Source organism: Scyliorhinus canicula, chromosome 15 (assembly GCF_902713615.1).
Source record: "Scyliorhinus canicula chromosome 15, sScyCan1.1, whole genome shotgun sequence".
In the NCBI taxonomy this organism is placed as follows: Eukaryota; Metazoa; Chordata; class Chondrichthyes; order Carcharhiniformes; family Scyliorhinidae; genus Scyliorhinus; species Scyliorhinus canicula.
The window spans coordinates 24431449-24455200 of record NC_052160.1 but is presented as its reverse complement, the minus strand read 5'-3'; the positions used below and the strand labels follow the sequence as shown (position 1 = coordinate 24455200).

The 23752-nt window shown below is 47.9% G+C and overlaps 1 protein-coding gene across 5 annotated transcripts in view; it reads right to left on the bottom strand.

The window, feature by feature from the left end:
• Positions 1-17611, bottom strand: part of ccz1 (CCZ1 homolog, vacuolar protein trafficking and biogenesis associated) — a 55169-nt gene extending 37558 nt beyond the window's left edge. For 2 of the 5 annotated variants that reach the window (XM_038819571.1, XM_038819575.1), the window contains exons 1-5: positions 17509-17611; positions 10075-10164; positions 7007-7100; positions 6033-6130; positions 1094-1187 (exon numbers count right to left, since the gene is read on the bottom strand). In XM_038819571.1, coding sequence (XP_038675499.1) covers positions 1094-1187; positions 6033-6130; positions 7007-7100; positions 10075-10088 — 300 coding nt within the window. In that variant the 5' untranslated portion in view covers positions 10089-10164; positions 17509-17611. Of the gene's footprint in view, positions 1-1093; positions 1188-6032; positions 6131-7006; positions 7101-10074; positions 10165-16781; positions 16804-17508 lie in introns of those variants that run through there. The other 3 variants (XM_038819572.1, XM_038819573.1, XM_038819574.1) reach the window with 3 other exon arrangements.
• Positions 17612-23752: the final 6141 nt, after the last annotated feature.

Genomic DNA, 23752 nt, shown 5'->3' with positions numbered 1-23752 from the left:
TTTGTACATCCTTCCCGTGTCTGCGTGGGTTTCCTCCGGGTGCTGCGGTTTCCTCCCACAGTCCAAAGATGTGAAGGTTAGGTGGATTGGCCATGCTAAATTGTCCCTTAAGTGTCCAAAATGGTTAGGTGGGGTTACTGGGTTGAGGGGAGAGGGTGGGGGCGTGGGCCCAGGTAGGGTGATAAAGGGGTGGCACAGTACTAGGGATCCAGGTTCAATTCCAGCCTTGGGTGACTGTGTAAAGTTTGCACTTTCTACCCGTGTCTGTGCGGGTTTCCTCTAGGTGCTCCGGTTTCCTCCTACAGTCTAAAGTAGATTAGGTGGATTGGCCATTGTAAATTACCCTTAGTGTCCTAAATTGTGCAGATTAGGTGGGATTATGGGGTTACGGGATAGAGTTGGAGCCTGGGTACGGTGCTCTTTAAAAGGGTGAGTACAGACTCAATAGCCAGATGGCCTCCTTCTGCACTTTAGGAATTCTATGGTTCTATGATACCAAACAGTGCTAAATATGAGCTCCATGCAACAATACCCTCCAACCACCAGGGGGAAGCCAGCATTGAAAAGAGCGTGCCTTCCTCAGGGCGAGAGGAAAAATTGAAGAAAGAACTTGCGCACAGCAAGCTCCCACAAATCCCAGAGGTAAATGACCTGTTTTACTAACGATGGTTGAGGGATAGGTCAGGACACCAGGTAGCACTCCCGCTCTTCCACACAAAGACATAGGAGGGGCCTCGGTTCAACGTCTCAACCAAAAGACGGTGCCTCCGACAGCGCAGCACTCCCTCAGTACTGGTACTGTCAGACTGGATTATGGATTCAAATCACTGGAGTGGATTGAGACGGAGGTGAGAATGCTGCCTATTCATCACGGGCGAGATCTGGGGAGAGATTCAGCTGCTGGCTGCATCCATCCAGCTTTGGGACAGCGAGGGTTAGGGGGGAGCAGGTGGAAACAGGTACATTTGACAAATGCAGTACCCATAGCTCCGCCTTGGTTTCGTTCAGCTTAACGAGCAAACCAACAGTTCGGGACGACACGCACAACAACTCTGCACAATGTACAAGACATCTGCCTTTAGTAAATGTGTACCATGACCATCCAGAAATTCTCCTCTGCCTCATGAAAGAACTGTCTGTTCTTCTGTGTATGCAAGGACTTTGCAGGCTTGGTGGGACAGAAGGTCCTGTAAATGGCAGAGAAGAAACACTTAGGTTAATTCAGAGTCTGTTTCTGTAAACCTAACACAACGAGAATCTCTCAGATTACAGGCAACATGTTTACTCTCATTCGAGAACAGCATCGCAAAACATCATGATAAACGGGAAGATCCAGCCATGGAACAAAAGAATGAACAAACTTGTTATTTCTGTAGCACCTTTCACAATATTGGGACAATCCAAAGTGTTTTACAGCCAATGAACCACCTTTGAAGTATAGTTATTGATGTTGTGTAGGAAAGCAGGCAGATTTATGCACAGCAAACTGGCACAACAACAATAACATAATAGAACATAGAACAGTACAGCACAGAACAGGCCCTTCGGCCCTCGATGTTGTGCCGAGCAATGATCACCCTACTCAAACCCACGTATCCACCCTATACCCGTAACCCAACAATCCCCCCATTAACCTTACACTACGGGCAATTTAGCATGGCCAATCCACCTAACCCGCACATCTTTGGACTGTGGGAGGAAACCGGAGCACCCGGAGGAAACCCACGCACACACGGGGAGGACGTGCAGACTCAACACAGACATTGACCCAGCCGGGAATCGAACCTGGGACCCTGGAGCTGTGAAGCATTTATGCTAACCACCATGCTACCGTGCTGCCCTCAATATAACAATCAGATAATCTGTCTTTCAGCGATTTCAGCCCGGATACAAAAATTGGCCCAGACCCCCCCACTCTCTCCCTGCCCCCAGCGAGGACACCGCCCCCCCCCTCCCTGCCCCCAGCGAGGACACCGCCCCCCCCTCCCTGCCCCCAGTGAGGACATCCCCCCCCCTCCCTGCACCCAGCGAGGACACCCCCCCCTCCCTGCCCCCAGCGAGGACACCAACCCCCCCTCCCTGCCCCCAGCGAGGACACCAACCCCCCCCTCCCTGCACCCAGCAAGGACACCAACCCCCCCCCCCCCCTGCCCCCAGCGAGGACACCACCCCCCCCCTCCCTGCCCCCAGCGAGGACACCAACCCCCCCTCCCTGCCCCCAGCGAGGACACCCCCCCTCCCTGCCCCCAGCGAGGACACCCCCCCTCCCTGCACCCAGCGAGGACACCGCCCCCCCTCCCTGCCCCCAGCGAGGACACCGCCCCCCCTCCCTGCCCCCAGCGAGGACACCGCCCCCCCTCCCTGCCCCCAGCGAGGACACCACCGCCCCCCCCCGTCCCTGCCCCCAGCGAGGACACCGCCCCCCCCTCCCTGCCCCCAGCGAGGACACCCCCCCTCCCTGCCCCCAGCGAGGACTCCCCCCCCCCCTCCCTGCCCCAGCGAGGACACCCCCCCTCCCTGCCCCCAGCGAGGACACCAACCCCCCCCCCCCCTCCCTGCCCCCAGTGAGGACACCACCGCCCCCCCCGTCCCTGCCCCCAGCGAGGACATCCCCCCCCCTCCCTGCCCCCTGCGAGGACACCGCCCCCCCCTCCCTGCCCCCAGCGAGGACACCGCCCCCCCTCCCTGCTCCCAGCGAGGACACCCCCCCCCCTCCCTGCCCCCAGCGAGGGCCCCCCCCCCTCCCTGCCCCCAGCGAGGGCACCCCCCCCTCCCTGCCCCCAGCGAGGACACCAACCCCCCCCTCCCTGCCCCCAGCGAGGCCATCCCTCCCCCTCCCTGCCCCCAGCGAGGACACCAACCCCCCCCCTCCCTGCCCCCAGCGAGGATACCGACCCCCCCGCCCCCAGTGAGGACACCCCCCTCGCCCCCAGCGAGGACACCCCCCCCTGCCCCCAGCGAGGACACCCCCCCCTGCCCCCAGCGAGGACAACCCCCACCCTCTGCCCCCAGCGAGGACAACCCCCCTCCCTGCCCCCAGCGAGGACAACCCCCCCCCTCCCTGCCCCCAGCGAGGACACCCCCCCCTGCCCCCAGCGAGGACAACCCCCCCCTCCCTGCCCCCAGCGAGGACAACCCCCCCACCCTCTGCCCCCAGCGAGGACAACCCCCCCCCTCCCTGCCCCCAGCGAGGACAACCCCCCCCCTCCCTGCCCCCAAAGAGGACACCCCCCACCCTCTCTGCCCCCAGCAAGGACACCCCCCCACCCTCTGCCCCCAGCGAGGACATCCCCCCTCTCCCTGCCCCCAGCGAGGACACCCCCCCTCTCCCTGCCCCCAGCGAGGACACCCCCCCTCCCTGCCCCCAGCAAGGACACCCCCCACCCTCTGCCCCCAGCGAGGACATCCCCCCTCTCCCTGCCCCCAGCGAGGACACCCCCCCTCTCCCTGCCCCCAGCGAGGACACCCCCCACCCTCTGCCCCCAGCGAGGACACCCCCCCCCCCACCCCTGCCCCCAGCAAGGACACCCCCCCCCCCTCCCTGCCCCCAGCAGGGACCCCCCTCCCTGCCCCCAGCGAGGACCCTCCTCCCTGCCCCCACTGAGGACACACCCCCCCCATCCCCCAACGAGAACAAGCACCTAACAAGCACGTCTTTCAGGACTTGTGTGAGGAAACCAGAGCACCAGGAGGCAACCCAAGCAGACACGGGGAGAACGTGCAGACTCCGCACAGACAGTGACCCAAGCCGGGAATCATTCCCTGGCACTGTGAAGCAACAGTGCTAACCACTGTGCTACCGTGCCGCCCTTTAGTTTAATGTTCTATCCACCTGCGACAATGCAGCCCTCCCTCACTACCGCACTGGGAATGTCAGCCTCGGTTATGCAATCCAATGTCTAGAGTGGGGATTTGAACCTACAGCCTACGCGGTCACACAAGACAACATCGAGTGAGAGGCTGTTCAACCTATTGCCTAGCTCATGTCCGGAGAGAAGACTCTAATTTCCAATGCTCCCACATCCCCGGAACCAGTCAGAGCAACTTCACACAGCTAACCGTTCCTCACATCTTTACCCCTGACCCGCTGCCCTCCAGAGAAGATCCTTCCTCCCTGATAAGTAACCGCGAGATCCCCACATGTTATCCGAATGTTTCAATTCTACATTTATAATTTCCGGTCTCATTGCCAACTAGATACTAATGCAGCAGCTCATGTTGCCGCGACACCATTTTCACTGGGGATTCAGTTCCACAGTCACTACTCAGCAAGAATGAGAGTTTATCTAACTCCTCGAGCCACTCGTTAATTTGAAACTGGTTTTCTCTCTGCTCTGTCCCTGGGAAACTGCTGCATTATTCACCTCGCACAACACTGAAAAAAACCTGGAAGATAACACGTCTCCTGTTTGGTGTCACAGTAACGAACCAGACCCCCAATTTATATTAGGAAACAGGACGAGAAAGCCCAACAATTTTTCAATTTGTCAACTGTGAGGAAAGGATACTTCTCCCCCAGGAGCGGTTCCACTGGCAAAGAGGGATTGTTGGCATTATAATTAAGACAGGACTAACCCCATTAACATTGAAGGGAAAAAACAGCTTTTCAATTAACAGTTAAACTGTTCTTTAAAAAAAAAAGGTCTTTGAGCTCACTTTCCCATCTGTTTCTAAAATTTCAATGAAGCAAAATCTAAACACACAGGTCAAATGCCACTTATTAATAGTTAACACTATTAACACTAAGAAACACAGAATCCAGTGCAGGAACTTAAATATAAAACAAGACGCGGGGCAGGGCTGAAAACAAAACTATAAACAAACCTAGCCTCTCCCATGAGTGATATCACAGCCTACCTAGCTGTTAACCCCTTTAATCACAGCTTTAGCAGACATATAACCTTAACCCAAGTTATTTTAATAGCATTACTGCAACAGAGATTGCCCTTTCAGAGGGTCGGTGCAGGCTTGATGGGCTGAATGGCCTCCTTCTGCACTATGGGGATTCTACGACAAAGAATACAATATATGTAAACATTTCCCACATTCATCACACTGGAAAAGCCAAAGAGGCAGAGACATTTCTTCTCTCGAATCAACAGGGAATCACACAGTTTCCAGAGTGTGGGTGGGAGAAGGGAGGGTCTCTGACATTTACAAGGAACTTATGGGATCTGAGGAGATGCAGGCCGAGGAGCTGAAGCGCAAGTGGGAGGAGGAGCTGAGGGTGAGATAGAGGATGGTCTATGGGCAGACGCGTTGAGTAGAGTGAACGCGTCCGCAACATGTGTCAAGCTCAGCCTGATACAATTTACGGTTGTTCACCGGGCTCACACGACAGTGGCCCGGATGAGCAGATTCTTTGGGGTTGAGGACAGGTGCGCAAAATGTGCAGGAGGAGCGGCGAACCATGTCCACATGTTTTGGACATGTCCAAAGTTTAGGGGATTTTGGCAGGGGTTTGCGGACATCATGTCCACAGTGTTAAAAACAAGGGTGGCGCTGAGTGCAGTGGTGGCGATTTTCGGGGTGTCGGAAGACCCGGGAATCCAGGAGGAGAAAGAGGCAGACGTTCTGGCCTTTGCTTCCCTGGTAGCCCGGAGACGGATACTATTAGCTTGGAGGGACCCAAAGCCCCCGACGAAGGAGACCTGGCTATCGGACATGGCTAGCTTTCTCTGTTTGGAGAAAATCAAGTTCACCTTGAGAGGGTCATTGTTAGGGTTCGCCCGGAGGTGGCAACCGTTCGTCAACTTCTTTGCGGGAAATTAATCGTCAGCAGACTTGGGGGGGTAATTTAGATTAGAGTGGGGGATCAATAAGGGTGGGACCTGTACAAGAGGTAAATGGCTTTTGCCCTATGTTTATGGTTTCATGTATATTGCTTATTTTGTTGTTGTTACTATACCGAAAATACCTCAATAAAATGTTTATTAAAAAAAAAACAGGGAATCACACATACGCCAGGTGGAAAGGCTGCATCGTGAGAGCGGTTTTGCTTTGTTAAAACAATTCTCCTCTAAGGTCCTCACCTTGTAAACTGTACGATTGCCTCACACAATCCAACATTCCTAATCTTTTCATTTTTATCAACCTCACTGGGATGGTAGAATAGGATCTTCTTTTCTTCCTAGAAGGTAAACCACAGGTTAGTCAGTGAATCACAATGACCCACCTCACCTTTAAGCAATAACAACCTTACACTTATGTCGCACTTTTACCCTAGTAAAAGGTCCCAAGGCGCCTGACAGGAGCCGGCAAATAAAACTTGGTACTGAGCCACTGAAGATGATACGAGTACAGGTGACAAAAGAAGTAGTTCAAGGAAGTGGGTTATACGAAACATCTTAATGTAGGAGAGTGAGGTGGTAAGGTTTGGGGGGGGGGGGGGGGGGGGGGGGGGGGAGAGAGAGAATCCCAGAGCTTAGGGCCTTTGCAGCTGAAGACACAGTGCCAGCGGTGGAGTGATTAAAATTGGGACTTTTGTTTGTGTGGGTTTCGCCCCCACAACCCAAAGAGATGCAGGGCAGGTGGATTGGCCACGCTAAATTGCCCCTTAATTGGGAAAAAATGAATTGGGTACTCCAAAATAAAACATAAACATTGGGACTTTTCAAAATGCTAGAATTAGAGAAGGGCAGGGATTTCGGAGCGTAATCAGGGCTGGAGGGGAGAACGATGTAGTGAGGTGTGAGGTGACGGAGGGTTTTGAAAACAAGGATGAGAATTTTCAAACCATGCTGTTGCTTAACCGGCAGGCAAAGCAGATGAGCGAGCACAGGAGCGATGCCTGGATGGGACTGGGTGCGAGTTAGGACCCAGGCAGCCCTGGCATTTTCACAGATTAGTGCAACACAATTAGTGCTGATATTCTGTAAATCAGGCAACAAAATTCAGGATCCTGACAGCGCACCGACTGTTCCATCAGCCTCAAAACTGGTACTGACAGAACACAGCACGAGGTCAGCAAGAACAATCAATTGTCCTCATTTTGCGGTTCACCTACCTCACCTTCTCTTGGTCCAAACTTCGGATTGTAAATGAAAAAACTCAACAGCGACGGGGGAGATTGCTTCTCATTTGCTGCTGTCATCCTGGGGCTGGTCAGAAACAAAGAGGACAGCAGGAGGTAAGGTCCCATTCATCCAAAACACTACTAGCATTTCCATTCCGCCTGTATCAGGATCCGATTAGCATTTAAGGTGATGGAAGTCCACAGATGCGTACGGAAATTCCAGAGTTATTGTGAAATGTCCGCATGGCTACCAATACTCGTAAAGAAACAACCCTCGCCGATTAAACCTCCCAATCACATTTAGAAGCGTTGTTAGGATTTTCCAATGATATTCTTAATCTGACACCTCAAACTCTTCCCACCAACAATAACTGAGCAGCAACCAACAGTTTGTAAGGGTGCTTATCGAGGGTGTTGCTCAGTGACAACATGGAGAATATATCATTTTAAAAGTCGTCACAATAAAATTATATGCATTGAATTGAAAAGCGCAGAAGTTACACCAAAGTCTTGTAGAACACAGGCCACAGCTGGAATTATTGTGCACAGTTCCGGGCTCAATTTTGTGAGTGCGGTAGAGAGACACTTATAATAGATTTACCGGAATGGGAAATCATTCGCTGTTCCGTTTCACTTTAGAAAAGAGGAAACTGAGCAGTAATCTGCAAGGGTTTGATAAGGGTTTGTAGAGATGTTTCCACTTGTGGGGTAGATCAGAACTAAGGACCATAAGTATAAGATAGGCACCAATAAATCATATGAGGAATTAAGGGGACACCTCTTTATCCAGAGAGTGGTGAGAATGTGGAACTCACTACTACATGGCATGGTTGGTGTGAAGATAGATGCATTTAAGGGGAAACTGGATGAACACATGAGGGAGAAAGAAACAGAAGGATATAATGACAGTGTGAAATGAAGAGGTGTGGGAGGAGGCTTGTGTAAGGCATGATCACCCATGAGTAAATATCTTCTTTATGTCTCCCCTATCAAAGTCCATCATCATTTTCTCCACTCCTATCACCCTTATTTTCTCTTACAGCCTGTCCAATTTTTTTCCTGATAGTTATCATCTCTACGTATTAGTATCATCATTGTAAATTATTCCTCACATTTCCCATTGCTTCTCCAACCCTTTTATAATGTGGAAACCAGACTGCACACAAGCATCGTCAGGCCAACGCTCAATACAACTTTAACTCGGTTTCCCTGTCCCTCTATTTAGATACTCATTATCCAGGAAGTACAAATTTAATCACCTGTTCTTGTGCCATATTGTAGGAATAAACATAAGGCACTTGAAGACTTGCTGCTTTGTATGTTATTAATTGTGTGCAATTATCATCAACTCCACTGATAACCACTTCAGACAACGTCTATTCTGCATATTGGTTTACAAACGCTAGTTCTACATGTATCTAGTTTCCATTCATCAGCCTGGTTTTCCAATTGACACTATTTATTAAGAAAAGATCCAGATGTAAAAGTGCATTCATAAATTCCAGCTCTCTGATTTGATCACTTCGCACCCCGATGTTAGCTTAAGCTCAAGCCAATCTCAGGGCTTAACCTCATCACTTAAAATATTTGTACTTTGAACAAAATTCTCCTACCCCAGTTCACCACAACTAATGTAAGCCAACGTAACAGTTACTTCCTTTTAATGTATTCATTACTTTTTAACCATGGAAATTTGTCTTTGTGCCTTTGGGATTAATGAACACAGAACCAGTTGCTTGACGGCTGTGTATGTGGAGTTTGTCTCGCGGTGGTAACACAGAACATCGAAAAGACTGAAGACACATGAAGGGCTGCATTGTGGATGCAAGGCAGGATGGGTAATTAAGTCAAGTCACAGCCTTACCAGAATTAGCCCAGTCTGCAAAATGAACTGCAAATTAAACAAACTGTGAGAAAAATAAACACCTTTTGTGCTCACTTTGAGGTGATAGAGATGTCTGTCTATACCAGCCTGGGGATTGATAACAGTATAAGAGATAACAAAATGGAGTCAGGCTGACTCCTTATATCTCTTATACTGTTATCAATTCCTTCAAGCTCTGCTTTGTGAGGCCCAGGACATAATAACAAGGGAAAAGACATTGATGTAATTATAAACCAGTTAAAGGAGCTAAAACAGGTAACCTTACACGGCACAGGGCCATAGCATAAAAAAGGCATAAAGAAGGACTCTAGAGAAACATGTTGGCTGCAGTGGATTGGTTGTTTGGTCAGTTACTCAGAAGTCACGCACAGAGAATTCGTCATTGGACTGGCCACTGAGATGGACTCCGGCTCACAGGAAAACTAAGTAGTAGGTATTATCGCAAGTATGCATTATTGCTTAGTGGTTTTGATAAAGGTGCATCACCTTTGTGGAATCTCATTCAAGTTGTTACGTGCCATTGATATCTAAGGTAGAGCCAAGACCCAGTGGTTAGCGCTGTTTCTTCACAGCGCCAGGGATCCGGGTTCGATTCCCACTTGGGTCACTGTCTGTGCGGAGTCTGCACGTTCTCCCCATGTCTACGTGAGCTTCCTCCACAAGTCCCGAAACACGTGCTTGTTAGGTGAATAGGACATTCTGAATTCTCCCTGTGTACCCGAACAGGCACCAGAATGTGACTAGGGGATTTTCACAGTAACTTCATTGCAGTGTTAATGAAAACCTACTTGTGACACTAATAAAGATTACAAAAGACCCTTTAAGTTAGGGATTGAGCTAGAATTTAAAGTTCACATCCTCCTATCCTAGCCTCACCTTCTCCCTATCTCTGTCATCACTTCCAGCCCGACAGCCGTCTGACAGATCTGCTCTCCTCCAATTCTGGCCTCTTGTGCATCCCTGATTTTAATCACTTCAGCTGCCACGGTCCTAGGTTCCGGAATTCCCCCCCAAACCTCTCTTGCCTCCTTTATGATGTATCTAAATTACACTGCTAACATTCCAGAGAAGTGCCTCACGATGTTGAAAGAGGATATATAAATGCAAGTTGTATTTATGGATTGATTGCACGCTCGTTGATGCAACCAGGGGAATAATTGGTTTCTACAATTACCTTGCAATCAACATTAGCAATGGTTTGGTTCAAGGAGTTTCTCTGTCCAGGTGCTGCAGTACATTACGCAAAGTCTCAGATGACCATCTGCTGAAGGAGACAGAGAAAAATGTCAGAACAATATTCCCTCCCTAAACCTTCCCCTCCTTCTTAAAGACCAGGTTTTTGGTCACCTGTTCTCATATCCCTTTTTGTGACTCAGTATCTAGTTTTGTTTTACAATGCTCCTGTGAAGCACCTTGGGATTTTGCGACATCAAAGGTGCCATATAATGCAAGTTGTTGCTACATCTTCACTATTTCTCCACAAACACTTTACAACCAATGGAGTGGACTTAAAATGCAGCCAATTTGTACACAGCAAGTCCTCATTGACAGCTGATAACTAAATGAGCTATAGTTTTGTTTTTGGTGACATTGATTGAGGGGAGAATGTTGGCCAGGACAACTGCCCCATTCTTACCATAAGATCATAAGACTAAGGAGTAAAAGTAGGCTACTTGATCCACTGAGTCTGCCCCACCATTCAATGAGATCATCACTGATTCGATATGATAATCCTCAACTCCACTTTCCCACTTTATCCCTATAATCCTTGGTGTTCTTACTGATTATAAATCTATCTATCTCAGCCTTGAACATACTTTTTTTTAAATTTAAAAGTTTAGAGTACCCAATTAATCTTTCTTTCCGGGATTAAGGGACAATTTAGCATGGCCAATCCACCTACCCTGCACATCTCTGGGTTGTGGGGGCGAAACCCACGCAAACACGGGGAGAATGTACAAACTCCACACAGTGACCCAGAGCCGAGATCAAACCTGGGGCCTGAGCGCCGTGAGGCAGCAATGCTAGCCACTGCGCCAACGTGCTGCCTGCTGCCTTGAACATACTTACAACACCAGGTTAAAGTCCAACAGGTTTGTTTCAAACACGAGCTTTCGGAGCACTGCTCCTTCCTCAGGAAGGAGCAACGCTCCGAAAGCTCGTGTTTGAAACAAACCTGTTGGACTTTAACATGGTGTTGTAAGACTTCTTACTGTGCTCACCCCAGTCCAACGCTGGCATCTCCACATCTTGAACATACTTAACAACCCAGCCTCTAAGCTCCCTGCGGTAAAGAATTCCACAGATTCACTACCCTCTGAGATGAGAAATTCCCCCTCATCTCTGTCTCAAATGGGCGACCCCTTACTCTGAGATCATGCCCTCTGGTCCTAGACTCTTCATAAGAGGAAACTACATCTCAGTATCTCCCCTGTCAAGCCCCCTGAGAATGCTATATATTTCAAAACGGTTGCCTCTCATTCGTCTAAACTCAATGAGTACAAGACCAACCTACTCAATCTCTCCTCTTAAGAAATTAAGAAATACTGAAAATAGTAGCTGTGGGGCCTTTCAATTTCATTTCAGAGGGCAGACAGAACCTCAAGAGCAGAACCTTTGACAGTGACAACAAAATATAATTAATAGGCCAACGCTAACCCTGCACAATCATTTACTAGGTTCACAACCCAACAACATTCAAGGACAGACTGAGATAATCAGGCTATTAATCTTCCTTCGCACATAAAAGAATGGCTTCAAATAATTTCCAAAAGTTCCGGATGGTCAAATGGAATGAATAAGCAGCTAATCTGTTATTGGTAGTAATGTTTGAGGGATGAATGTTGGCCAGGACACTGGAAGAACTTTCTATAACTGGACAAGCCATTGGAGACTGCACTTAAGAGTACTACGTACAGCTTTCGTCTTTTTAATTGACGGAAGGATTTCCTTGCATTGGCGACAGTTCAGAGAAGGTTCATTACGTTGATTTGTGAGATGAAGGGGCTGTCTTAGGAGGAAAGGTTGGACAGGTTTGGCCTGTAGTCATTGGGAGTTTAGAAGAATCAGCGATGACCTTATTGAAATGTGCAAGGTTTTCACCTTCACCTGCTCAAAGGCAATTAGGGATGGGCAATAAATGCTGACCTAGTCAGCGCCGCCCACATCCTGTGAATTACTTTTTTTTTACATTCTGAGGCAGCTTGGCAGGGTAGATGCTGAAAGGATGTCTCTCGCCGTGGGGGAATCGAGAGCTATGGGGCAATTTCAAAATAAGAGGCCTCCCATTTAAGGGATTTCTTCTTTCAGAGAATTAAGAATCTTTGGAATTCGCCAACCCAGATAGCTGTGTCATCGGGTATTTTCAAGGCTGAGAAAGACAAATTATTGAACTATAAGGGAATCAAGGATTATGAGGGTGGGCAGGCAGGAATGCAGGATTGAGGCCAAGATCAGATCAATCACAATTTTATTGAATGGCGGAGCAGGCTTGAGGGCTGTATTGGCCTAACCCTGCTCCTGTTTATGTTCTTAATTCACCACCCTCTCTTCTTCTTCGGGCAAGTGCCAGAGACAAATCCACCTGACCTGCAGAACAGATTAAATACTTCATCTGAAAAATAGCCCCTCTGACAATGCTGCACTCTCTCAGCGTAGCACTGGGAGTGTTAAGTAAGGTTGTGGAGGGATCTGAGAAACAGGATGAGGGGCCGGGATTCTCCCCTACCCGGTGGGGCGGGGGGTCCCGGTGTGATGGAGTGGCGTGAACCACTCCGGCGTCGAGCCGCCCCAAAGGTGCAGACGTCTCCGCACCTTTAGGGGCCAAGCACTAAACTTGAGGGGCTAGGCCCGCGCCCGAGTGGTTGGCGCTCTGCCGGCTGGCTTGGACGGCCTTTGGCGCCACATCAGTTGGGCCAAAGGAATTTCGCCGGCAGGCGTAAGTCCGCGCATGCGCCGGAGCGTCAGCGGCTGCTGACGTCATCCCCGTGCATGCGCAGGGGAGGGGGTCACTTCCGCCTCCGCCATGGTGAACACCATGGCAAAGGCGGAAGAAAAAGAGTGCCCCCACGGCACAGACCCGTCCGCCGATCGGTGGGCCCCGATCGCGGGCCAGGCCACCGTGGGGGCACCCCCCGGGGCCAGATCGCCCCGGAGCCCAGTCGCGCCGCCTGCTCCCACCAGTAAGGTAAGTGGTTTGATCCATGCCGGTGGGAGAAGGTTGACAGCGGCGGGACTTCGGCCCATTGCGGGGTGAATCGGCGAGGTGAGGGGCCCGCCGACCTACGCGGCGCGATTCCCGGCCCCACCGAATCTCTGGTGGCGGAGAATTCGGGACACGGCGGGGGCTGGATTGACGCCGGCCCTCGGCGATTCTCCGACCCAGTGGGGGGTCGGAGAATCCCGCCCATCTCCAAGTATAATTGCTTGACACAAAGAGCTGGGCCAGGCTAAGAGGGGAAAGGAGGGGGAAATGTGTGTACGGGACTTGGACTAGGTGAGGACTTGACAGCAGAGCATTGGTTCAGTTAAGGATATGTGAAAGCTCGACATGTGCGTTACAATGAGACCCTGTATCTTGGCTCTACTGAATACCTTTAAATAGGAAAACTAGACACAAATTATAAATGGGGAGTTATTGAGAGGGTGTGAGGAAGTGAGAGACTTGCATTCCACAGGTCCTTGATGGTGGCAGGATGGTGGACAATGTGGTCAAGAAAGTCTATGGAATACTTTCCTTTACTGGGTGAGGTATTGAATACAAAAGTAAGGATGTAATGTTGGAACTGTGTAAAACACAGTTGGAATTTTGTGTACCTTTCTGATCACCACATTACAGGAAGGACATAATTGCTCTGGAGAGAGTGCAAAGGAGATTTACAAGAATGTTGCCAGGGCTTGAAAATTGCAGTTATGAGGAGATTGGATAGGCTCGGGTGTTTTCCTTTAGACAGAGGAGGCTAAGGGGTGACCTAATTGAGGTGTACAAAAGTATGAGACACCTAGACAGGAAAGACTTGTTTTCCCCAGCTGAGGGGTCAATTACCAGGGGGCATAGATTATGTAGATCATAGATCATAGAATTTACAGTGCAGAAGGAGGCTATTCAGCCCATCAAGTCTGCACCGGCTCTTGGAACGAGCACCCAAGCCCATGCCTCCTCCCTATCCCCGTAGCCCCACCTAACCTTTTTGGACACGAAGGGCAATTCAGCATGGCCAATCCACCTAACCTGCACATTTTTGGACTGTGAGAGGAAACCGGAGCAGCTGGAGGAAACCCACGCAGACACGGGGAGAACGTGCAGACTCCGCACAGACAGTGACCTAAGCGGGGAATCGAACCAGGGACCCTGGAGATGTGAAGCAACTGTGCTAACCACATTATGGTGATTGGTAGAAGGGTTAGAGGGGACATAAGGAAAGCCTTTTTCACCCAGAGGGTGGTGGGTGTCTGGATTTCACTGCCTAAATTAGCTGGTTTAGCACAGTGGGCTAAACAGCTGGCTTGTAATGCAGATCAAAGCCGGCAGTGCGGGTTCAATTCCCGTACCGGCCTCCCAGAACAGGCACCAGAATGTGGCGACTCGGGGATTTTCACAGTGACTTCATTGAAGCCTACTTGTGACAATAAGTGATTATTAATTATTATTATAATAAATTGGTGGTTGGGACTGAAACACTAAACTCATTTAAAAGGCATCTGGATCTGCAGCTGAAGTGCTGGAACCCGCACGGTTAGGGACCACGTGCTGGAAGGTGGGATTAAAATGAGCAGCTAGTTTCTTTTTTTTCTCTCTCTTTTGGGCAGTGCAGACTTGATGGCTGAATGACCTCTTTCTGCACCGTAACGTTTCACCGGTTCTTAATCTACGACATGGATTGTAGCTGTAGGTGGGTTGAACTGAGAATTTAAAGTCCTTACTGAACATGACAAAACTGATTCTGAACACAGCCTGCCCGCTGTGACTCTGAGAACTCCTTTGACTTAATAGATAAAGTCAGAAACTGCATTAGGACATCGCTGCTTAGTTGCAGGCACAGTAATTACAAACATCATGGGCTGGAATTGTTTTCAGAACCAGTCCATTTTAACTGTGGTGCTGAACTATACAAGTACACCAGGTTTGATCCTCAGTGTTTGCTGAATTAAATGGCCTAAGCCAAGGACAATATTGGAAATGTTACAATCGGTTTCAGTGTCCCTGGACTGGAGAAATGGAAGAAAGACAGTCAGGACTCCTGCTCCTGACCACTCTCCTGTCACAGGTAGGCAGAACAAACTGAGATGACCTCTAAACATCAAGCATGTTCCCTGGCTAATAAAGAATAAAAATAAGGATTTGCATTCATATGGCACTTTTTTTCACCTCGGGTCATCTCAAGTGTTTCACAGCCTATGAAGTACTTTTTTCCCAAAGTGTAGTCACTGGGCGCAATTCTCCCAAAAGGGAACAAAGTCCCCTAGCGAGCGCATTTAGCCACGTGTTTCCCGTCACTCGCAGTTGAATAAGGGGCCTAAATGGGGAACACATGGCTGAAGACGCACATAGCCCCGTTTTGTACATTTAAACATGGCATCCCAATCTCTCGTTACAATGAGGTGTTCCGGAGAGCGGAGCTCCCCATTGTAGCGAGAGAGCAGGCCCAATTTTTAAATGGTGTTCCGATCTCCGAGGCCCCCGAAACAATCCCCGAACTCCCCCGTCAGCCTGAACGCACTATGGGAGGGTCCTTGGCAGTGTCAACTGGGCACCCGGCAGTGCCACCTGGGCTGGCATGCCAGGGTACCCAGGTGGTACAATCAGTGCCAGGCCACCACCCTACCTAATGGACATGCAGCTGGGGGATTCCAATCCCCTGGGAGAGCCCCACGAGTGCCATTCCGTCTGGTCCCCGTTTGTAGGGACCAGTGTTGAATGGCGCTCGCCCGAGGTCTCCGAGGTGAAGGGGATGAATCCCAAAGCCTCAGGTACCTCGTAAATCTGCACATTAGAATGAGGCTTACTGCCTTGCTCTAAAAAGCAGAATTGCCAAAAAGTAATCTTGGGCGGGATTCACATCGCAACATCTCGCAAGATCGCATTGGATCTCATAAGGCTTTGCTAGCCTGGTAGATCCCGGTAACAGGGTCTCCCGGCTTTCATGGGCCACGCTGCACTGAGCTGCTTTTTGGGTGCAGCGTGGCCATTGGATCGCGCCCAAGGTTGTAGTGTAGGAAACACAGCAGTCAATTTGCACACAGCGAGATCCCACAAACAGAAGTGTGATAACGACCAGACTCGTCAGTAATGCTGTTTGAGGAATAAATTTGGCCAGCCTGGGGAGAACTCCCCTGCTCTACTTTGAATTCATGGCTGAGAGATTTTTTACAAATCCAACTAGGAGGGCAGTTGAGTGGGGCCTTCAGTTTTACATCTCATCCGAAACCTGCGGGTTAGTCCAGGTGCTGGGGCCTCTGGAGTGGGACTTAATCCCACAACCTTGGTGGTTCAGAGGCAGCAGTGCATCCATTAAAATGCAGAGAGATTTGAGCCGATGCCTATATTCTGCAGTGAGGAATACAGAGCCTCTCATTACTGTTTGTGGGAATTTGCTGTGTGCAAACTGCTGCAAAATTTTACATTACAATAGTGGCTGCATTTCAAAATCTAACGACTGAGCTGTTAAGCACTTTGAAATGTCTTGAACCCAATTGCGAAAGGTACAATTTAAATGCAAGCTCTGCTTTTCATAGCCCAAATTCTAGAACACCAAGTGGTAAAGATGTGGCACGCTTAGAAAATTAATGCATCTATTTCTATGCAATTAACAACAAACATGCATTTGTATTGCATCTTTTAACGTAAAAAAATGTCCCAAAGCACTTCACAGGAGCAATTACCTGACAAAAATGTATACCATCATGACGTGGATCACTCTGGGACATCACTAACAAGTTCACGGTTAACAGGGACATCATTGAAGTATGTTCAAAAGTCCCAGGACTGGTCACAAATATAACATAATCCCTAAGGTGTTAAGAATGAGCACAACCTGCTTATCTGTACAAGTTCAAAGCTGCTTCCTCTCAACAGCCAGCTCAGCTATTAAATCAGACATATTTATTTAAAACAAATTATTCCCAAAAGGTTCTTTTTTGTCAAATAAAAATGTAAAAAGTACTTTAAAAATATATTTCTCCCGTTTTGCTGTGTGTTTTTGTTTGTAGGCCTCACCTGGTACAAGGCTAAATCGGATTTATCCAAACCCAGCTAGTGTGTGTGTGTCTGGACTAGTTTTCCTCTAGAAAATTAGCCCTAGTGAAGAATTTGAGACTAACAATAATATATTAGTTTTAAAGTGCAAAATTATATTTAAATAAAATGGGGCATCTTATTCACACACAAACCCAAACCGAAAAATATATTAGGCCTCAGGCTTCCAGCAGGTTAAATTTAATCAGTCCCCCCCACTGACAGTGTCTGTTGCCTGGGACACTTCCAGCAGATGGATCAGTCAGAAAGCTGAGGCCTCGAACGCCGCACAATCGTACTATTCCCACATGTAAAGCTTCAATAATGTATGATTCTCTTCTGTAATAAATTGAAACACTTAAAAGAAAAAAATACCTTTGTTTTTGTGTGTTTGTCACGGGATTTCTAGTCTAAATTCCTGCAGCATTTCCCTTCCTCTGGACTGGAAGATGTTTGTGGGACTCTATAGCACCACATACTGGTTAGGGACACATTTTTGTTTCTCAAAAGACCTGATCACATTTTTTTAAATCACCAGTTTTTAAAATTGGTTTTGCATTTGCATGTTTTTGGAAATAAAATTGTTTGAAAGTTGTACAAAAACAAAGGTTCTACAGTTTCCTTCAGGTGCATTCTCCCAGTTAAATGAAGACTTGCATGTTGGTATGCTGCACCTTTCATAACCTCCTGAGGGAACAAATTTACATTCCTACAGCACCTTTCGACAACCTCAGCATCTCCCAAAAAGGTTTCAAAGTCAATTAATTTCTTTTTTTTTTGAAAGATATTTTATTGAGGTATTTCTATATTTGCACATCAAACAAAACAGGGCTGCAAATAATGGAACCAACTAAATACCTAACACCCCAACATCGCGCCTCCCCCCCCGCCCTCTCTAATTCCCCAACGTCCTTTTTTTTACCCCTCCTGCCGTTCTCAAAGAAGTCGATGAACGGCTGCCTTCTCCGGGCAAACCCCTCCACAGACCCTCTCAAGGTGAACTTCATCTTCTCCAGCCGAAGAAACTTTGCCAGGTCACTCACCCACACCCCCCGAGTCCCTCCATTCCAATAAGATCCGTCTCTGGGCTATCAGTGAGGCAAAGGCCAAGACATCGGCCTCTCTCGCCCCCTGGATTCCCGGGTCTTCTGGCACTCCAAAGATCGCCACTTCTGGACTCGATTCCACCTTTACCTTCAAAATCTCCGACATAACGTCGGCAAACCCCTGCCAGAATCCCACAAGCTTCAGACATGTGGACATGATTCATGGACTCACCTGTCAACCGTCCACACCTATCCTCTACCCCTTCAAAATTCCTGCTCATATGTGCCCTGTGGACCACCTTGAACTGAATAAAGCTAGGCCGAGCACACAATGGGGATGTATTTATTCTCCACATAGCCTCATAGCCTCCTCTCACATCCCAGCCTCCACCTCCCTCCCCAACTCTTCCTCCCACTTACGCTTCCCCCCAATCCATCAACTCCTTGTAAATTTCTGACACTCTATCCTCACCTACCCCTGCTTTTAAAGTCAATGAAGTTCTATGGAAGTCTAGTCATAGAGTCCCTCCAGTGTGGAAGGAGGCCATTCGGCCCATTGGATCTGTACCGACCCTCTGAAAGAGCACCCTACCTGAGCCCACTCCCCTGCCCTGAACCCTTAACCCCACTTAACCAGTCATTGCTGTAATGTGGGACAGCAAGCTCCCTCAAATAACAATATGACAGTGACTAGATAATCTGTGTGTGATTTTGGTTAAGGGCCAGGATGGGTAGACAATCCCTGCTTTTCTTTGAAATAGTGGTCATGGGATCTTTTACGTCCACCTGAGAGAGGTGATTTAACATCCCATTTAAAAGACAGAACCTCTGACATGCAGTACTCCCACTGGGACTGACAGCCTAGAGGGAGCTAGGGTAAGACTTCAACGATACACTTCAGACTCAGCACTAACAGCACAATTAGCTGAGCCAAGGGTTTCACCTAGAACAAAGGTTAGGTCCTTTGGCTCATTATTGCAGCTTTATTACCCTGCCTCCTTTGTCTCTCTCAAAAGCTCTGAATTCAATTTCCATATGGTTCCATCCGTGAGCATGGCCTGTGGTGCAAGATGATTTTGTCATGACCCTAGACAGTCGAGGCTGGTAAAGGGAGATGCTTTTAAATTAGGTAGGTGAGAAAGGAATGTAACACTGACTCCATCAGATCACCACTCCCTAGGTAACCCCTTTCCTTTTGACTGATCTCAGCCAACACAAAGCAAAATCCGGCGGGATTTCTAGCAGGCACTGATCCAATACCACTGGTTTTATATTCTTCTCCATGCGCCTTAATTTAAGGAACTTATTGCTGAAGGTATTCCACAGCAGTGAGCATCGCTGGGCCTTTACTTAGCTGATATCCACATCCATGATCATTGGGTGGTGATCAGACACAGATACCACTGGCTAATTGCTAGCTTTAACTTTGAACAATGTTTTCACTCAACAGGTGTTAGAATAAGGATAAACTAATTACATGCAATTAAATATTAATGCTGCCTTTTCCATAGCACATATCTTTAACCAATAAGAGATGTTCCAAAATGGCAGATCCTGCCAGTTGACATCAAACAGTGACACCTGTACAATACTTCTGGAACAAGACAAGACAACAGCAGAGATGAAAAGTGATGAGTGAAACTGGGGAACATGGTTAAAGGTAAGTTCATTTAAATTAGAAGATTTAGTAAATAAAATCCCCCTTCATGCCACCATTGCTTTCTGAAATTAAATGAAATGAAAACCGCTTATTGTCACGAGTAGGCTTCAATGAAGTTACTGTGAAAATCCCCTAGTCACCACATTCCGGTCTGCGTTGGTTTCACCCTCACAACCCAAAGATGGGCATGGTCGGCGGATTGGCCACGCTAAGTTGCCCCTTAATAAAAACAAAATGCCAACATTGCTTTTCATTGAAGGTAGAAATGTTTCAAATGATTTTTCTCCCCAATAATGTCCAATTGAGCGGCACAATTTTGATAACTTTATTGACAGTTCAGTGTAAAAAACACTTTATTCATAAAAAATTATTCCCCACATGGTGGCACAGTGGTTAGCACTGCTGCCTCACAGCGCCAGGGACCCGGGTTCCATTCCGACCTCGGGTGACTGCCTGTGTGGAGTCTGCACGTTTTCCAAGTGTCTGCATGGGTTTCCTCCCGGTGCTCCAGTTTCCTCCCACAGTCCAAAGATGTTCAGGTTAGGTGGAATGGCCATGATAAATTGCTCCTTAGAGTCCAAAAGGTTTGATGAGGTTATGGGGATAGGGCAGGGGAGTGGGCCAGGTAGGGTGCTCTTTTGGAGGGTTGCTGCAGACTCAATGGGTTGAATGGCCTCCTTTTGCAGTGTAGTGATTCTATCAGCATCATGATTGATAGTTTACACATCAAAACCATCTCTACATGGATATTTTTTTCCCTTCCCCAAATTATCTCTCTTTGGATTTCAGAACTTGGCTAATGTGCATCCTGTTGCGTAAATGCTGCATCATGTGACCAGGAAGAGCCTAACTTCAATCCCTGGATTCCTTTACATATTTTTTTATTAGAGTTTTTTTTTCATTTTAACAAACCCTCAAAACTGGTACAATACAATATAAATGCTTCTGCGTACATGAATGCAGAAAAAAACAAGAGAACGTCAATACAGTTGGTTCAGTTTACTCATTAAACCTATGTGTTCCGATTATACAATAAAAGAGAACAACGACAGGATAAACTAGAGAATAGGAGAGGAGAGGATAAGGCCATGTAAATCTGATAATATAATGCACATCATCACATATAGCGACTGTGCTACATAACCTATGAAAAGCCTTGTAGGGGCGAGGCAGACTTACGGAACCTATAAATTTGAGATGGGGTACCATGTTTTTCAGAATGCGTCCAATTTGAAACGGAGTATGCAAGTTAGGAAATCCATAGGGATACATTTTATGATACTTTTACACCAATTCTGAATTGAAGGATATTTATTGCCATTCCAGGAGCAATGGATGTTCTCTGTGCTGCAAAGGTTAGGATATTAGCCTTTTTTCATCAGTGTCCTTGATTCTCCTATCTGGGAGTCCCAGGATTAGGAGTAAAGGATCAAATTCTAAGACCATGCTGAATATCTCCTCAAGCTCTTTAAGTACACAAAACCAGTAGGATTGAATTTTAACACAGGACTACATACATTGTTTGCTGTCACCCTTGACTACTTTGCACTTTTGGCACAACGAGGATGCAGCAGGATCAAGCCAGTGCCTCAAGATTGGTGTGATATGCAGATGGTGTAATATTTTGAGCTGAGTCTCCTTCGTTCTATTTTACTGGCATTTTCCCATATATTGCCCCAGGTCTCTTCACCAATGCCGACTGCAAAGTCTTTTCCCCCCAAGACCGCAGTGTTTCTAATATATTCACACAGGATCCACAAGAAGAGTGTCATAAAACTTGCTAATTAATTGCTTAGATTCTGCAGCAATCTGGACTTTTTTCCACTGGAGAGCCTGAAGCATCAAGATGCATAGTTGGCTCTTGAGGGATAAAGTCGCTTAAGTTGCAGATATCTCAAAAAAAAGGAGTATCTCGGGATATTGAGTTGTTGGCGTAGCTGCTCAAAAGGTGACAACGAAGCGAGAGATAGAGGAGCAGATAGGTAGAGAGATTTTGGATAGGTGCAAAAGACTGATTGGGTGGATGAGTTTCCTGTCCTCAAATACCTGTCCAGCTCCGTACAAAATGTTTTTGGAAATCGGCTTCCACCACCTTTTTCAGGTCAAGAGGCCCAGATCACAACAACTTGCTGGAATGGTTTGGAATCTATAACCTCAAGACATTGCCCCACTCACCAGAAGAAACAATTTGTCCCTGCAGCAAACGTTATTTTAAAATACAACAAAATTGTTTGGACAAGTACTCTGCACGCTTTGCTGCTTTAGCAACACTTAACGAGAGGAATGGTCGCTATTAAATCTGGGAGGAAACACTTGAGACGTTACCAAGACTGAGAAATGCAACGTTAAAATTGTCACAAGAAAAGGTGTTTTTTCCAGAGAGCAGTTTCCTCTTTGGAAACATAGGATCCATTGCATCCTCACTTTGGGATTATATCATTTTCTTTGGCAATAAATCATTAAACACAGCGAAACCCCACAGGTCAGCAACTCGTGTAGTGAAACAGTATCACCTGCATAAACCTTTAAAGGCAGCAAAACAGGTGAGAAACCAGTATTGTGGTTACAGATCCACCCATCACCGTAATTGTTTGCAAGGCAAAACCCGGCTCAATGTTATTAGAGAGCACAGTATCAAATGTACCTCTGACTGAAACCTGATAAGGAGGGTCATTCTGTCATGTAAAGGTTTTAATGCTGCAATTTTTCTTTTTTGGAGACATCAGTGTTAGAAAGTAGACTATTAACAAATGTTTTCTTGCACCCCTGCGTTTTCACGTTGATTTTCTTGCAAGCATTAAGAATATTTGCAATGACCTTGGGAGCGATGATGGTGTGTCAGGGCATTCCACAGTGTAGTGCACACAGGGATTCCGGGTGATAGTCAGTGTCTTGTCTTTCAGCTCCAAGCTGCAGACTTAACTAAGAATCCTGTGAGCCTGGGTGTGATACTGTAGGCAAGCCCAGCCGGCAGCCAAAATGCAGCCACAAGTTTTGATGCAGATGTACAAATAGCTCAGGGACGCATTTTAATTTTTAAAAAAAGTTTCCGTGCCCAGTGAATTTCTGACTTCAGGGAGAAAGGATGAAGCAGAGGGAAAACTGGAGAGATTTTTAGAAAATACGAGCTAAAAATGTATTATAATTGGAAATTAACTTAAAATGATTTTTTGCCATTCAAAATAATGGAGGGAGATATATATTATATATATAAAAGCGGGTGGCATGGTGGCACAGTGGTTAGCACTGCTGCCTCCAGCATCCCAGGTTCAATTCAAGCCTCGGGTGACTGTCTATGTGGAGTTTGCACTTTCTCCCCGGGTCTGCGTGGGTTTCCTCCGGGTGCTCCGGTTTCCTCTCACAGTCCAATGATGTGCAGGTTAGGTGGATTGGCCGTGCTAAATTGTCCCTTAGTGCCTTAGTGCAGGTTAGGTGGGGTTACGGGATAGGGCAGGGGAGTGAGACCAGGTAGGATGCTCTTTCAGAGTATCGGTGCAGACCCGATGGGCCAAATGGCCTCCTTCTGTACTGTAGGGCATTTATGGATTCTATATTGGCCTGAATTTGCTAGCGGCGGGATTCTCTGTTCCTGCTGGTAGTGCACCCCTGCCTGTGGATTTCCCAATGGCATGGGTTGGTTTCAAAGTGAAATCCCATTGATAGCGGCGGGAGCCGAGACCCCTGCCACCAGCAAACGGTGTGCCCCCCCCCCCCCCCCCCTCCCCGGCCACTGAGAAACCTTCCTCCAGCCACACATCCCTTCCAAGATCCCTGCCCTCCTCCAATTCCAACTTTTTGCACATCCTCAGTTTCCTTCACTTTGGGGGTAGCCTGAGTGAAAGATTGAAGAGAAAGGAAACAAAAAACATCCCACCAGCTCTCTCCCCCCCCCCCCCCCCATCCATGTCAACCC